At 35.5% G+C, this 15,935-nt stretch overlaps 2 protein-coding genes across 5 annotated transcripts; one reads left to right on the forward strand and one right to left on the reverse strand.

The window, feature by feature from the left end:
• Nucleotides 1-236: 236 nt before the first annotated feature.
• MEE55 (Serinc-domain containing serine and sphingolipid biosynthesis protein) lies at nt 237-6,619 on the forward strand. Of its 2 annotated transcripts, none has more exons than XM_012223262.4 (13): nt 237-562; nt 1,983-2,277; nt 2,420-2,493; nt 2,830-2,989; nt 3,101-3,125; nt 3,226-3,315; nt 4,439-4,610; nt 4,692-4,765; nt 4,909-4,978; nt 5,214-5,285; nt 5,384-5,517; nt 5,996-6,069; nt 6,313-6,619. In XM_012223262.4, the coding sequence occupies exons 2-13, from the start codon at nt 2,079-2,081 to the stop codon at nt 6,369-6,371; spliced, it is 1,203 nt and encodes a 400-aa protein (XP_012078652.1). In that variant the 5' UTR covers nt 237-562; nt 1,983-2,078; the 3' UTR covers nt 6,372-6,619. The 2 variants fall into 2 exon arrangements, with proteins under 2 accessions (XP_012078652.1, XP_020537045.1); XM_020681386.3 differs by lacking the exon at nt 237-562 and adding an exon at nt 1,636-1,852.
• Nucleotides 6,620-7,526: 907 nt separating this feature from the next.
• Nucleotides 7,527-15,935, reverse strand: NIG (NSP (nuclear shuttle protein)-interacting GTPase). Of its 3 annotated transcripts, XM_012223266.4 has the most exons (15): nt 15,705-15,935; nt 15,171-15,280; nt 13,971-14,032; nt 13,673-13,760; nt 13,279-13,340; nt 13,105-13,201; nt 12,489-12,941; nt 10,181-10,583; nt 9,909-10,087; nt 9,655-9,819; nt 9,462-9,569; nt 9,272-9,352; nt 8,696-8,870; nt 8,523-8,565; nt 7,527-8,167 (listed from the first exon to the last, which is right to left on the reverse strand). In XM_012223266.4, the coding sequence occupies exons 2-15, from the start codon at nt 15,267-15,269 to the stop codon at nt 8,029-8,031; spliced, it is 2,154 nt and encodes a 717-aa protein (XP_012078656.1). In that variant the 5' UTR covers nt 15,270-15,280; nt 15,705-15,935; the 3' UTR covers nt 7,527-8,028. The 3 variants fall into 3 exon arrangements, with proteins under 3 accessions (XP_012078656.1, XP_012078654.1, XP_012078653.1); XM_012223264.4 differs by having other exon boundaries at nt 9,909-10,583; nt 15,171-15,273; XM_012223263.4 differs by having other exon boundaries at nt 9,909-10,583.

Genomic DNA, 15,935 nt, shown 5'->3' on the forward strand with positions numbered 1-15,935 from the left:
ATATCTTACCAAATCGGTTCGGTTTTTAATTAGAGTCAATCGTTGCTTACCTAAAGGAATTGGTACCACTGTTCCACCGCATAATTATTATTTTTACACACACAGTTGAAAATAAACATAATTAATGGATTTAATCACCGTACTTAATATGATTATCTTGAAAGTTACGACGTGAAGCGGAAACAGGAAGCTTACGGCGGGAAAAAGGAGCAAAGCGTAGCTAAAAGAAAGAATAAAGAAAGAAAAGGCTCCAAAAAGCAAACGCAAACTCTCTCTTCTTCTTTCTTTCACTCAAGGGAGAGTTAAAGGGCAAAAAAGAATGGTTTAAAAGAGACAAAAAACACCGATTGCAGAAGCAAACAAACCAAATCTCTCCGTCCGCCTCTTTCTCTGCGTCGTTCAGTTAATTAAGAGTGTTTGTTTCAAGGAAGATACAGAAGCTCTCTCTCTCTCTCTCTCTCTCTCTCTCTCTCTCTACCGCTCTCTGTATTGTGGCCAGAGAGAGAGATTGATTAAACTGAAGAAGTATTGCCTATATAGATCTATAGCGCCTGTTCTTAAGGTACATTCATTTCTTTCTTTGTATTATTAAGTATTGTGTAAGGCATTGTTTTTTTTTTTCTTGTTTTTGAGTTTTGTTTCTCCACTGATCTAATATTTCTCGAGAAACAAACAAAAAAGACAATAGCAGTGGCAGAGAAGCTCTGGTGTTGTCCTGCTCTGTTTCTAATTAAAACAGAGAAGAGAGGACATGATAGATGCTAAAAGAAATTAACAATTCTGTTCTCATTTCATTGAACTCTGTTGCATTTTCTCGAAAAACAAACAAATAGTAAATTAATAATCATTATTTTTCAAAGGAAGTTTGATCAATGAGGAATAATTTTGCTTTTTCTTGAATCAAAAAATGGAGTTTTCTACACAATCTTTTCTTTTTCTCTGCAAAATGACCAAACAAACCCTCAGTAACAAGCCAAAAAAAATATCATGGAGGGGCAAAATCGTCAGAAAATCCATAATTAAGTAGACTTGCAAGAGAAGAAGGGGAAAGATTCCTTTACTATCATTTCCTTGCACGCCTTCCGATAAATATTTGTTGAAAATTTTAGAAGAAAGAGAAAGAAACAGAGGATTCTTTACTGTTATGGCTACTAACCCGAAAAGATTCACAAGACCTGAAACTTTTTAACAGTTTGTTAACTATTTGCGCACGTTAACTCGTGCACGCCAATCTTGCTAAGCTGGTGAGCAAGAAGCCGTTACATATCTCTTTGTTACTTGCATTCATCTTTTCTATACAGGAATGTGTTTCGTGTGACTAGTGAATAACTTTAAGTGCAAATAGGAATTTATTCCCAGTAAGTTGAGATAGAATTGCTTCCACTTTCGTTAGGATCACTTATTTTAAAGTGACATTCCTAGGTCTAGCTTAATTGAATGTGTATCAGATAGGTACGGCCACGGAATCGTTTATTTTATTAGGAATTGACCCTTACTTTTCATTAAAAAGAAGGTGGAGGTTGGCGGAATTTCTTCGATCAAAAATTTATTTTTTTTTAAATGACAATCAACTATTGATTTGGTGTATCAGAATGCATGCATATTTTTGTATTTTCCTCTAGCAAGTCGAATTGCATGAATTGAAATTATTGATTCAAATTAAGACCAACAAGTCACGTACACTTAGATTTGAATCCCTCTCTTTGGTATAAAACAAAAAGGGCATCTACGGGACCAAAAACACAAATAGCCGTTTTAGGTCATATATAGGCTTTTTGACTAGCTAAGCTCAGCAAGAGAACAGAGGGGTGGAGGACCTAACTTCTCAAGTGGGCTCTTTTTTCAGTTTTTGGTATAAATTTTGTAGCTAATGTGATGGGAAGCCAGTTTTTTATTTTGACGTTTAGGCAATAACAGTACATGGAATCTTATTCTTCTGTGGCAGACGTGTGGTGTACTAACTAATTGCATACATTTTGCAGGTAGAGAAATATAATGATAAATGAAATTAACTCATCATAAAATGCAAGATATACTGAAGATGCGGTGCTAGCTTTAGTGTATGTAATGAAGGAGAAATGGAGAGTGGTACAAGCAGCAACAGCAGAAATGGTAGGCATGCAGTTATACTTAAAGACTCTTCATGGTTTGGACAATTTAGAAATGGGCGTAATCCTTGGATGGCTAGATATGTTTATGCCTTGATTTTTCTCTTTGCTAATCTTCTTGCTTGGGCTGCTCGAGACTATGGCCATGGTGCTCTGTCTGAAATGGAAAGTAAGATTAACATTGCATCATTATGTGTATATATATTTGATTTAATAGTCTTTTGATTCTTGTAATTATTATTTTAGGGTCCGGATCGGAAATTAGAGTAAAGCTACATGTGGCTTAAGTGATTTTGATTTGAAATATGCAGGACTAAGGGTATGTGCTGGTAAATCTGACTGTTTGGGTGCTGAAGGAGTCCTGCGTGTAAGCTTGGGATGTTTTGTATCCTTTGAATCCCATTTAAATTATTATTTTATGATTTAGACTTGGTTTATGGACCCATCCCGTGTACTAAACTAACGAAAATGGAGTTTTGCAAAAATTTGTTCTCACTTAATCTTTTTTTTTTTTTTTCAGTAAATAGTCAAAAATATCTTAATTTCAATAAAGAAATTATTTTTTATTGATTTGGTCAATCCGTGGATGCATAAGCAAGTTAGTCCATTTATTTTACTCCTTATTAGTCTTGATATGGATTAACACTCGTTTTTTATCGGACTGAATTTGATATTAAGGAAAGTTATTGTCATCCCTTAACATTAATAATGGTACTAACAGATATTTTTCATAATAATGTTTGTGTCAACTGTTGGCACCTCAAAGTTCTATGATCCAAGAGATGCATGGCATTCTGGATGGTGGTCTGCAAAGATTGTTATGTGGATTGCATTAACAGTCCTAACCTTCTTGATTCCTTCTGCATTTATTCAGCTTTATGGTTCGTTGGATCATATTTCTTACTCTATCAAAAGTTTATATATGTCTTTTCATCTCCTTTTATATTTGCAAAAGAAATTGCTGGTAATATTTTATCCACTTTATTTTGCAGGGGAGATTGCGCATTTTGGTGCTGGGTAAGCTGTGATTTCTACTATAATTAATTAAACTCTGTATAGATTTTAAGGTATTGATATTAGTTTCTCTAACTTTTTTTAAAAATAATTATATTTTCAGGGTGTTTCTCCTGATTCAGCTAATAAGCATCATTAGCTTTATCACATGGCTCAACGATTGTTGTCTATCTGACAAATATGCAGAAAGATGGTAAGTCATTTTATTACTATAGATATTAATAATTAAACTCTGTGATATTCTTCTGAAAAAAAAATCCATTATTTTAATTAATTCTCAGTCTATGAATCCATCTTGACAAGGGACAATCTTAACTTCTCTTAATAATTAACACTTAGCTCCCAAAAAAGAAAATTATTAGCTTTTTGAAATTTATTGTTGAGAACAAAAATAGCACAAGATTTTTGTGAATTCACATTCAGCGTTTAGAATCATTCTTTTCATTTTTCAGTTGGACAGTGTTTTCCATGTTTTCTTTTTTTTTTTTCTTTCTTTTAGTTGATTTTGTTATTCAATTGATTCAGTTATCGTTTTAGAAAAATGCAAAATACAGTCCTTATGTCGCTCTATAATTTGGGTTTCAAAATTGAGGTCTCGATTTTCGTTTCCTGGAAACGACGAACCATTAATAGAGGCTGAAACGATGCCGTACAGTAAGAAGAAAGAGTAAATACGCCGAAAACCCTCAACCATTACGCTCACTGAAACCCGACAAATAGCTGTAAAATATGACAGACAGTTATAAGACTGTAATACCCTCCTTATATCCTTGTCTTCCAGCGAGTTAAACTTTTGCGCTCACTCAAACCGACGAACCCCAAGTAAACTGTGACGCGCCAAGTTTTCTTTTAAAAAGGGCATGTATGCCTATCTTTGTCGCGCCATTGTTGCAAATTCACGTTTCTGACCAATACTCTTGCTAAGAAAAGGTTTTCTCGTTTCTGATGATGGATGAGGTTGACTGAAGTGCCATGATCATTGGATTGGCTAAATGATGTGCCGTTCTTACAATTCTATTCTTTTCCCTTTCCCTTTAGTTCCCGGCCGCCGTAACGAAGAGCTCCGGCATCTGGTTGCAATGCCTGTGCTCTTTCCACGGATAGTCTCCGCTGCGGCTGCCGTGAACAAAACCGCCATGGAAAATCGGGGAGTATGTGGTTAAATCTCAAATACAATTTTGGATCTGCTCTGTAACTGAATCAAGAGTTTAAATCTCTGACAATTTTTTTGCATACTTTTCATTATTATTATTATTATTATTATTATTATTATCTGCGCAGCACTAATATTTGGAGTTAAAAATTCTGGATTGCAGCCATATGCATGTGATGCTAATTGCAACCATTGCATATGTGATATGCATTGTTGGGATAATTTTGATGTACATTTGGTATGCTCCTGAGCCGTCTTGTCTACTTAACATTTTCTTCATCACATGGACACTTGTGCTTGTACAACTCATGACTAGCATCTCTCTTCATCCAAAAGTAAGTTGCTTTGCTTTTCATATTCATATCCATAACATATTTTGAGAAAGGGGTTTACTAATAATTTATGCTTGATAACAGGTTAATGGTGGTATCTTGACTCCTGGGCTCATGGGTCTTTATGTGGTGTTCCTTTGCTGGTGTGCCATTAGAAGGTATGCTTCTTTCTTCCCTCTTTTCCATGCCCTCAGGCCTTAGCTCACCTTTGGTTCGCTCCAAGCATGCAAAATGTCAATTGTTCTTTCTGCTATACATTTCTTGACAGCAAATAATTGTTTACCATTTTTTGTGTTTAAAGTGAACCAGCAGGTGAAAGTTGCAACAGGAAAGCTGAAGCTTCAAAGAGAACAGATTGGCTTACCATTATAGTAATAACTGAACCCTTTCGAAATACCAAATTTACTGAATGCACTTCTTTCACAAACATGTGGATCCATACATGAAAATGATTTGTAAGTTATGTTTGTTAGAGAAATATGCACAATTTTAATATAATGCATCAGGTGCACTAAATAATTCCTCATTCAGAACAGATTTTTTCATTTTGCAAACCATAAGTTAAAATTTCCATCAGAAAAATGACAACTTCCATGTTTTTAACAGAGCTTTGTTGTTGCTTTACTTGCAATTGTTATTGCAACATTTTCGACTGGTATTGATTCGCAATGCTTTCAGGTTTGCTATTGAACTTTTTAATTACTAGCTAGTTATCATTATTTTTCAAGAGGGAAAAATTAAAAACGAAGTGTCTAACTCTAACAATATGGGTACAGTTCAGGAAAAGTGAAAAAGAGGCAGAGGATGATGTTCCATATGGTTATGGCTTCTTCCACTTTGTCTTTGCCACAGGAGCTATGTACTTTGCAATGCTACTCATCGGCTGGAACACTCATCACGCAATGCAGAAGTACTTTCTATTCCAATGCCTAAGCATTTTTTTGTTTTTGTTTTACGTTCTGTAAGTGCCTTCAGGATCATTTAAAGATGACCCTAAAACATTCAAGGTATGATGGCACTCTAGTCTAAGGTGGGCATTCGGCTTAACCGAACCTTATCAAACCGAATACATTTCATGCTGAGCGAAACCGAACCAAAGACTATGAAAATTGGTTCAGTGTTGAACCAAATCAGATCAGTTTAAGCTTGGCTAGGTTGTTCCAAACCAAATAAGCTATTTTAAGCATAAAAATCAATTCAGTTAGCTATGCAAATGACCGAACTGAAAATCACAAACCATTCGGTTATCACTATTTGAATCGATCACTAATTGATCTCTAAAAATCCTGACTGAACCAAACCGATAAGCAGTTCGGTTTGGACCAAATACTGCTCACCTCTACTATAGTCGTCAAACACTAACATTTACTTGCCTTACTATTCTGCAGATGGACAATTGATGTGGGTTGGACCAGCGCATGGGTCAGAGTAGTGAATGAATGGTTGGCAGTTTGTGTATACTGTAAGTACTTGCCATCGTTGTTGATCAAACCGAGTCAATTTGAATGATAGAATTAAGAAAAAATATTGCAAATATTTTCAAAATCAAACTGGACTGCTCTGTAGAATTGATTTGGTCTATTCGGTTTGTTTTCAGAATTGTTTATATTTTGCTTTAAAAAAACCAATAACATATTAAATTTAAATTATAATGTTTCGATTGACAATTTTCTAAGTTGCAGTGAACTAATAAACTGATTTGCAGTGTGGATGCTGGTGGCTCCAATCATCCTCAAGTGGAGACAAAATGCAGATTCCACATAAGGCATTTCTATTTTAAAACCACCAAAGCATTTTGTATGGTCTGTTGTGCATATGAAACAGTTTCAGAAAGAAGTGTTGCAGTGTACTTTGAAAGAATCAAGCTGGAGGAACACATAATGGCATGTACTGATCCAATTTATTCTTATTACTAATTCTTTTGATGTTGTAATCCTGTAATCCAATCATCCGAATGAGCTCAAAGTAAAAAAAGAAAGATCAATATAATGCAATTTACTTGGGAATGCAAATTAATTCCTGTATCTATGCAACTACTACGGAATATTACTTTACTGAAAAAATAAAAGCACCTCATCAGATATCTACCTGTAAATATATATATATACATTCTAATTAGTATATGGTGCCTCAATATTTGGTCGATTGTAATAATCCACCATGTAATGGAAGAATGATTATATTAGCTAATTAATTATAAGGTTTGGATGATTTTTTTTTTTTTTTTTTTTTTAACATTTTAGTGTATTGGGATACCATGGTATTCCTCCTTACTTAAAATGTTAGAATATTCATTATATTAAAAAAATACATATATTATTCATTGCTTGAATCACATGTAATATTAATTACATCAAATCATCCTAATTAAAATTCTGCCATTCAGGACTATTTCACACCTACCACAACCAACGCCATTGCCGCCACCAATTTGCCACTGCCGCCACCACCACCATACTAATGCTCCACCACCACCACTTCAATCGCCGCCACCTTAACCACTCTACCATCACAGCACAGTTATCACTCTACGTCACCACCACTAAGAATAATTAGTTTGAGAAATATCTGTTACTTTTTAATTACGTTCTAATTATATGAAATCAAAATTTTAAAATTTTTTTCATTTAAACCACATGTTTACTATTTTGGTAAAAAATTGGGCCTTTTTCTTTCGATGCATGTTTATAGAATAAATTGTTCAAAAAGTCATTTTTAAAAGTTGATTTTTTGAGAACTAGATATTACTTCCAAGGAGGCAAATTAAAGCTTGTTCCTAAATTCAATGGCATCGAATGAATCTTGCACTTGTCGGTTGAAACTTGTGATGAAGGGACAAAGAAAAGACAGAACATCAACAATTCCGACAGGGAAAATAAAAATATGAAACGAAAGAAGCACGCAAACAACATACTGCAATTGAAAGAAAAAATCATCTTACTAAACAATATATGCATACAAACTGTACTCAACTATAACAATTGTTTCACAACCTTTTCACAGACTCAACCGCTCACCACACCATGAACTTATGAAATCATACATGAAAAGACAGGAAAAAAAATGATGGCATCTACGAGCACAAGAAAACACACAAAAATGATACAGGCAACACGGATCACTCTCAATGAACAATACAAATGCAATTAGACATTTTAGGCACATAAAAAAAAAAATGAACCTAATCCACAGGAAGTAGTCTACCCTTTTAAAATTATAATTACTCTCTCCCTCTCTCTTGCTCTCCGATCAATTTTCAGGACTGCTATGGACAATTTTTTTGCTTGAAAAACACAGGCATCCTTTAACTTGGCTGGATGATTTAAATAAAACAATATGACCAGAACTTTACACCAGCGATTGGAAGGAAGCAACAAGTTGATGCTTCTAAAATAAGGACGGAGATTCGTTTCGTTTGCATTTATCCAAATGGGTTCCCTCCAACAGAAGAGAAAGATGTTGGGGCGGCAGGGGCTGAGAATCTACCAGCCAACTGTTGATCCATATTTATGGCACCAAAAGCAGCTCCGTCAGTGCTGAAGCCACCCACTCCCTGATGCCTGGGGAAAAACACAGATGTTAAAAAAGAAAGAGGTTTGTACATACAGCTCAAACAATGAATTGTCAGATCATTTCTTAAACACTGTATTTAAAAATTTACCCGTTTTAGAGTTATACTGTTAATTTAATCACGAGTATTTAAAGTTATGGTTTTATAGTAACAAAATAATATTACTTGGTTTTATGGCAAAGGAAGGAACCGAGTAAAAACAAATTGAAAATAACAAAAGAACAATCTGATACAAATAAAGGAGAAGGGAGAACAATAGAAGACAAAAGAGGATAAATATGTCACAAGGAAAAGAAAAAAAGAGCAGCTGGTATTGGGAGAATGCTTGTAAAAATGAAACTTACCCAGAAAATGACATGTTACTTGGTACTTGTGCCATATACGCCCCTGAGGTTTCAATGCAATATTAAGCACAAAGCAGTGAAGCACAGCGAATTTAAAAGCAAAAAAAAAGGGGGGGGGGGGGGGGGGGGGGGGAGGGGGATTTTGGAAGGGAAAATATAAGTTGTAACTTTACTTGGAGGCATAGCTGATGCATAAGGTGGTGGCTGGGAAGGCAATGCTGATGGATAAGGCAACGACTGGGATGGCATCCATGCTGATGAGGGAGTCCCAAGACTAGAAGCGCGTTGTAAGCCTGAAGATGGTGGCATATTTGGAAGAGCACCTTGCAAGGGTGCCATGGAAGGAAACTGTATCAGAAGGAACACAAGTCAGCAAATCTAGGAAAAAACATATCAATTAATTTCAAATAACAAAAAATCATGCACTTCATTTTGTTAATAATTAAGTAGATACGCCAAAACAAAAGGTCAAATCAAGCACTTTTCCCCTCTGAAAAGTTGAAGTTACTATATTTTCCCAAATGGGTAGTAAAGCTTCATGTATATCTTTTGCAGGTCTTTTTTTCCGTATATTTACCCATGTGATGCCAACAATCGTAGCACCAAGTTGCCATGATATTTGATCTTCATGAGTTTGCTAACTTTTTATCTCAGCAAATATCTTTCACTTTTCCCATGCAAAATATTATTGCAGAAAGATTGATTCAAATTCAATTAGAAGTTTAAGATCGAATGAATTAATCACATACAGTATGGACTTGTGCTGGAGATGACTCATTGAGATCAAATGGATTTGTAGACTTTGATTGCTGGACATAAGTTGGCATAGGCTGAAATAAACAAAGTTACTATTGTAAGTAATCTGATGAGAATTGAAACAAGAAACCTGCAAAAATACAATAAAATCATTGACTCATCGTTGTCAGTTAATAAACACACCACTGCAGCATTACTATATTGCATTGCGAACCCCATACCATGGGGTGGACCAGTTTGCCACACTGGAATTGCTGCAGGGAAAGATGAATAGGTTGCAGTGAAAAGATCCTGCACATAATTCAGGATTGGTGTCAAGAGGCATGAACTATTAGATTGATATCCACAAAATACCGATCAACATTAGCTCCATTACCACAGGCAGTTCTTTTCTTCCGGTTGGTTTTACTTCTGCAGATGCGGGTTGTGATATACCAGCTGAGGCAACTGCTGGGGCAGGTGCAGAGACAACTTGGGGTACTCCAACAGATGAGGTACTAAAAGCTGCTTGCACATTAGGGGCCACTGAATAATTCCAAGTCTGCCAAAAAGGCCTCAGAAGCAACATATTAAAAAAAATATCATATAGATAGCATAGATCAAGTACAAATTTCTAGAAGTCTGGTGTACCTGGTTGCCTGAAGCTCCATAAATTGGTGGTCTATGTTGTTGAGTGGTAGACTGACCACTGGAAGCAGGAATTAGATGCGGTTGCTGATGCTGCACACTAGGCCATTGCCCTGCCTCATTAACTTTGCCAAAGGAATTGCCACTGTTAATGGGCATTGTAGGCACCAATCCAGGGGCACCTGATGAAACACCACCAGGATGAAATGTCAAAAATATATTAGCTGGTGACACTGGAGAAGCACCAACATTGAGAGGCAATATAAGTGCATCACCTGCTACCACAGTAGGTGAAGCAGTGGCACTTGGCGCTGCATGGCTCACAGATGCAACTGCTGGAGTACCAGAACCACTTGGCATCCCAGAGATTTGACCAGGTACAGATTGTGTCATCGACAATTGCGAGAGAACAGATTCCAATGGATTTGCATTTGAAGAAGTTTGAGATACCTTAACCTCCGAGACAAAATCAAAAGAAGCCCAATTGTTGTCATTTGTTGTACTTGCAGGTTGTGCAAGGGATTGAGACACAGTTGTCTGTTGTACTTGAGGGGCTGTGGTAACAACAGGTGGTGGTTCAGGATCAGCATCAAAATCAATTAAGCTGGCAGTATTCTCCACTTTAACCTCCATTGAGTTTCCATTGGTGGACCCCAAACTACTAGAAGATGCAGTTCTCTGCAATTAAATGCAAGAAAACTGTGAGATCATTTGTTCCTCCACCACCCAGAGATAAAGTGAAAGATTTGACCATGGTTAAGAACAACAAAGATCAAAATGCTACAATTAAGCTGAGTATGCGAAATCTTTGAACAGAAAAACAATCTGATGATTAACAAAAAAACTCAATTCTATTGAATTTCTACGGAATTTCTATATGCAAGAGAGAGAGAGAGAGAGAGAGAGAGAGAGAGAGAGAAAGAGAGAGATGATTACTAAACAACTTTTACATAAAAATCATATTCAGCAATAAGCACAAATGCAAGTTACCATTTACCAACATGAACCAATTCATTCACAAAGCTAAAGCAAACTATTAATTCCTTTGAGTTTTTCTTTTTGGAGTCAAATTAAACCAGCTCACAGGTAAGCCCAAGCTCAACCTGAATTATTTTAAACAATCTCAGGCCTGAGCTCTGACCAAAGCTCACAGTAAATTTTGAGATGGCCCATTTACTTCACTTTTTTTCCCCAGAACTCTTTGGTAAACCTAAGTTTTAAACCTACTCTATCATACATTGCCATACCATATGAACCTGAGACTCTCTAAAATAAATTTATATATAAATGTATGATAATGAAAGAAACAAAAAAAAATAACAACACATGCTATAAATAAATATTAGAAGAGATTATTCCAGAATGATTACCATGAAAAGTACGTAACAAACAAAAGGTTTATGTGAACCTAGTATGACTTCACTAGAAAATTATCAAAATATATTCAAAAATATATGTCATGCATGTGTATTCATATATTTTCAGACCACTTTGGGCTTGTAAAAACTAAATTAATTTCAGCTCAAGCTCTGCCAGAATTTAATTTGGGCTCAAAACTATTGACCAAACTCAAATCAATCTAAGCCCATGCAAACCTTGCCTCAAAAATTTCGAGCTGAGCAATTCGAGTTTTAGACTAGCTCAACAAAAAGATATAGTCCTAATTCCTATTGAGGCTCATCCAAATCAATACTTTGCTAGAGCAAGCTAAGACACAAGATGCGACGTAATTGGCCTTGAGTAAATCAAGTTGTTTGTGTCATCATAGAGATCCTCAAAGAGGTTCACAAATAGCAAAAACATGTGGTGGACGCCAATTAACAAATCAAGTTTGTTTAGTTTGGAGATCGTAATTGGTGTCTCCCTATTTTTTTAATTTCCAGCAGAATAATTTTTGCTGGTGATATAAAAAGATTAGGGCCCTGTTTATTCATGGAAAAATAGAATTACATTCAATAAATTGATTCCAAGAGAAGTGAAAACTAAAATTTGTTTACTTGCAATAAATTTGAAAACAGTAAAAGTGGAAATGAATTTTCTTATGTTTTCTAGTTTACAACTAAGCTTTAAAGAAATACTTTAAGTAGTTTTCCATTTTTCACTTGAATTCTCTGTAGATTAAAACAAACACAGAGCTCCATCTATTGTTTCCCATGTTTTACAGATTGCTCCATGGCAAATTGAATTTCATGTTTTATTTCCCATTACATGTGAGTGCACCTCAGGGCCAAACAAACACACTCTTTCCCAAAGTCAAATTATATCATGACATCCTAAATCTGGAACATGAACTGCCAAAGAGCTGACACATGAAGTGGCATAAAACCAGCACGAACGAGAATCAGGAGATAAAACAAGTGCATGTTGTGTACTGCTAGGTGATTCATTTGAGGTTGTAATTTTTATGTAGATTCACATACACCAAAGAAGTACAAAAGAAAATTTTGAAACAGGAACGTTGATCTGAAAAGTTCAAACAAAAAAAACTCTTGGGCAGGGATGGATCAATGACAACAAAACAATTGAAGCAGAGACAAAACATTTAAGAATCATATAGACAACTGAATGAAACAGAAGCTCTACCTGTGTCTGTGCAAAGCCATCAGCAGCTCTTACAACATTGGCTTTTGGAGGTTCACTTATACGAAGAGGCATTATATTATCTCCCAAAATTTCTCTTACCGGTCGTACAACAGGGGGGCTAGAAGCCTCTGGATCTTTCAGCCGCTCAGGCGACCTACTTTCCAGCTTAGAATCTCCATCAGACATTCTACGATCATCAGCCTTCTTACCATTTCCAAATCTATCCTCCCGACGCCAATCATTGACTATATCAGGACGTGCAGGACTTCTGTTGTTATCATTATACTGTCGACTTTCTTGTTCATATCCAGGACTTCTTCTTTCATCATACCCATATCTATTTCTGTCATCACTTCTTCCTCCAGGACTAGACATGTCACTGTAACGGCGTTCATACGTGTCCTCATAAGGTGGGCTTCGAGATCCACCTTGGTATGAGTCCTCTTTGTCACCCTGTATGATATTTAAGTTCAATCAGAAGATCAGCATGTTTCTAATTAAAGTATTTTTTAGAATTCAAAAAAATTAAGTTCAATTTCACAAATATTAACTAGAACAAGTTAATCCCTGTTATAATATTTTGAATTCACATAAACAGGGGAAACGACAATCTTACCAACTTTGCACTTGGAGGCTTTCCGTAGTTCCTCTCACCCGTGTAGCGTCTATCTACATAAACATGTTTAATAAAGTCTCGAAGTCTCTCTACATTGCTGGCAGCAAAAACATGAATCAGATTTGCAATCATTATCATAACATATAATAAAACACATCATAGATGAGTGACAACCTGCCATCAGGGGCAGACTGACGCTGTGGATCCCATTCTTTAAGATAAATGTCTCTTGCACGCTGTAAATAAAAGACAGAAGTCAGTTAAGACAAAAACTGAATGGACAAGTCACAGACAATGCTAGGCAGGTATTTAAGAACCAACCTAACTATTGATTGGCAAGAGAGAACATAGAGGAAAGAGAGGGAAAATGGAAGACAGAGAAGGGAAGAGAGAGGAAGATTTAGAGAATAAGAGAATTAAAGAGATGGAAGCTGAATTCTCTTTCTGTAGTTGGATCCCTACTATAATTGAGCATTAGCTATTTACATTTCTAGCTATTACAATTCAACAAGAAGTGCAACACTAAAAACAACCACCAATAAATTCTCACTTTGTAATAGTAATATACCTGATTTCCTCCTCCTTGAAGAGCAGCAACTTCTTGTGACGTAAATTTAGCCATTGATACTGATTTTACTCGGTGGGTGAATTCCCGACTAGAAAAAATTTCAAAGCGTTATATCAGTGCAAGTGAGACTCTCTCTCCCTCTCACTCACTCACCCCACCCCCCACCCCCCCAACTGCACCCCACCCCAAACAAGCACGAGGAGAAAATTCTCAAGAAAACACAGGAATTACGAAACAAGAGAGAGCAACAGACTACTGCAAAGAAATTGGAAAACAACTTAAAAATAGTCATACTTACTGTATGCCACTACAGTTGGTGCAAACAAATGTCCAGAAATTTGTGCAAACATATTGCGGTCCCTGCTCAGTCAATAAAATATTAGCACTATATAACAATCTATATGTGAGCTTTTCTCCAGTAGAACAATAGCCCATGGCACTCCAATTTTCATATGAATACATCAGGCAACTTATTATTACTTCAAAAGAATTTTGTAGTTGACACCAAATGAAACTTTGCATCAAATCATCCATGAGAGACAGTTGGCTAAATTCCATTGAATCATCAACAGATAGGGAAAAAAAAATCTTTTTCCTAATAATAGGCATAACATTTCAGCATCATATGAAAGGACTGTAAATTATAGATAATTAAGCATATTTTTACCATAACCACACATCTAGATAGCTAATCTAATGACTTATTAAATCATAAAAAACATGGTACAGCAAAAGATTTAAAAGATATACTTGAATACTCTATATCCGTGATTATGCATATCCAAACCTTAAAGGTCCTAAAACCTTAGGGAGGTCTAGTAAATACAGAGTAAATACATCCTCAATATTTATTTATTTTTTTCTTAATAGAAAAAAAAAAATAGAAATAGAAGATAACCCTCCTATATAATCTCCAAGGAAGCATTGAAATCAATAGACGAACTATTGAATTTCCTTCACATCAACAACTTAATTTCTTTTCATAGATCAGCAACAACTGATTAAGTCCATTTCATTAATCCATGAAGCTCTACACAACAAATTATAATACATAAAAGTCTAACAAAAGATTCATATTGCCAACCCAACTAGTTTGGGATTAAGACTTAGTTATTGTTGTAAAGGTTTCACAAAGCCGAAAGTAAGAAGCATAAAGCATCAAAAGATTGCTTCATTCTCCTATAAAAAAGGTCCTCAACTTCTCCCCAGCCTAGCTATGCAGTAATGCGAAGGCCATTAATCACTATACCATAGATTTACATTTTTTTTTTTTTTTTTACATACGTCTAAGAAACAGCTCATTCATAATTGAGTCCAATTACGTGTTTTTACAATTTTATTCAATCGATTGACCCTTCAACTCTTACCAAAAGAAATGTTCAAATTTGAATTCAACATAACTAAATCCTAAGCCAATTAAGCTAGAATTTTATTTATGGTTTTGCACAATAAATAAACTACAATGCAAAGACAATAGAAGCAGTGGAAAATCACTCACCAAGCAATTACAGTTGATGCATCTCCGGTTCTCAGGAAGCTTCAAAAGTCCCCGAATTATTCGTTCATTCTTCTCGTCTTCTTTAACTCGACTTGCCATTTCACTGCCAGCTTCAATTTAAAAAAAGAAAAAAGAAAGCAGTTTCATAAGCTATTGCAAGCAAAGAGAAAGCTACAAAACACACTTAAAATTAATCTGATAAATTGACTAATCCTCCAATTTAAAAACCAACAAGCCTAACATTATAACCATTCTATGCTTCTATAAACATGATAAGCTTATATTGACTAATCAAAATAATCACATAATGCACTAAATTAACAGAAAAATGAATCTAGATTCGACCATAGTAATTCTGTTCATCTGCAATGCAACTCAGCAAGACCAAGCAACTATAAAGAGACGGAAACTGAAAATTCAACAATCTAAAGAGACGGATCTGATGAATCAAAACAAGCAACAGAAAATGAAAAACACCAGAGTCGTTTTGGAATCAAACAACTAAACAAAATAAAAAACAGAAACAAGACTTACCTATAAAGTTGATTATGGCCTTTTAAGCTTCTTATTATAACTAGAGATCCAGAGCTTAGATTGCCTTTGCCTCTCTCCCTCCGCAGTATTTAATTTGGATAAACAGTGGCAGAGGAAAAGCAGAAAGAGAAATGATCTGCAGATCTTTCAAGAGTCGGTAACCAAGGGGCTTTTGTACAGCTAAGAGCTAACCAAAGTCTGCTTTTCCCGAAAATTAAGAGAGAGAGAGAG

The sequence above is a fragment of the Jatropha curcas genome, chromosome 8 (assembly GCF_041381405.1).
Source record: "Jatropha curcas cultivar XTBG-Jc1 chromosome 8, XTBG_Jcur_1.0, whole genome shotgun sequence".
In the NCBI taxonomy this organism is placed as follows: domain Eukaryota; kingdom Viridiplantae; phylum Streptophyta; class Magnoliopsida; order Malpighiales; family Euphorbiaceae; genus Jatropha; species Jatropha curcas.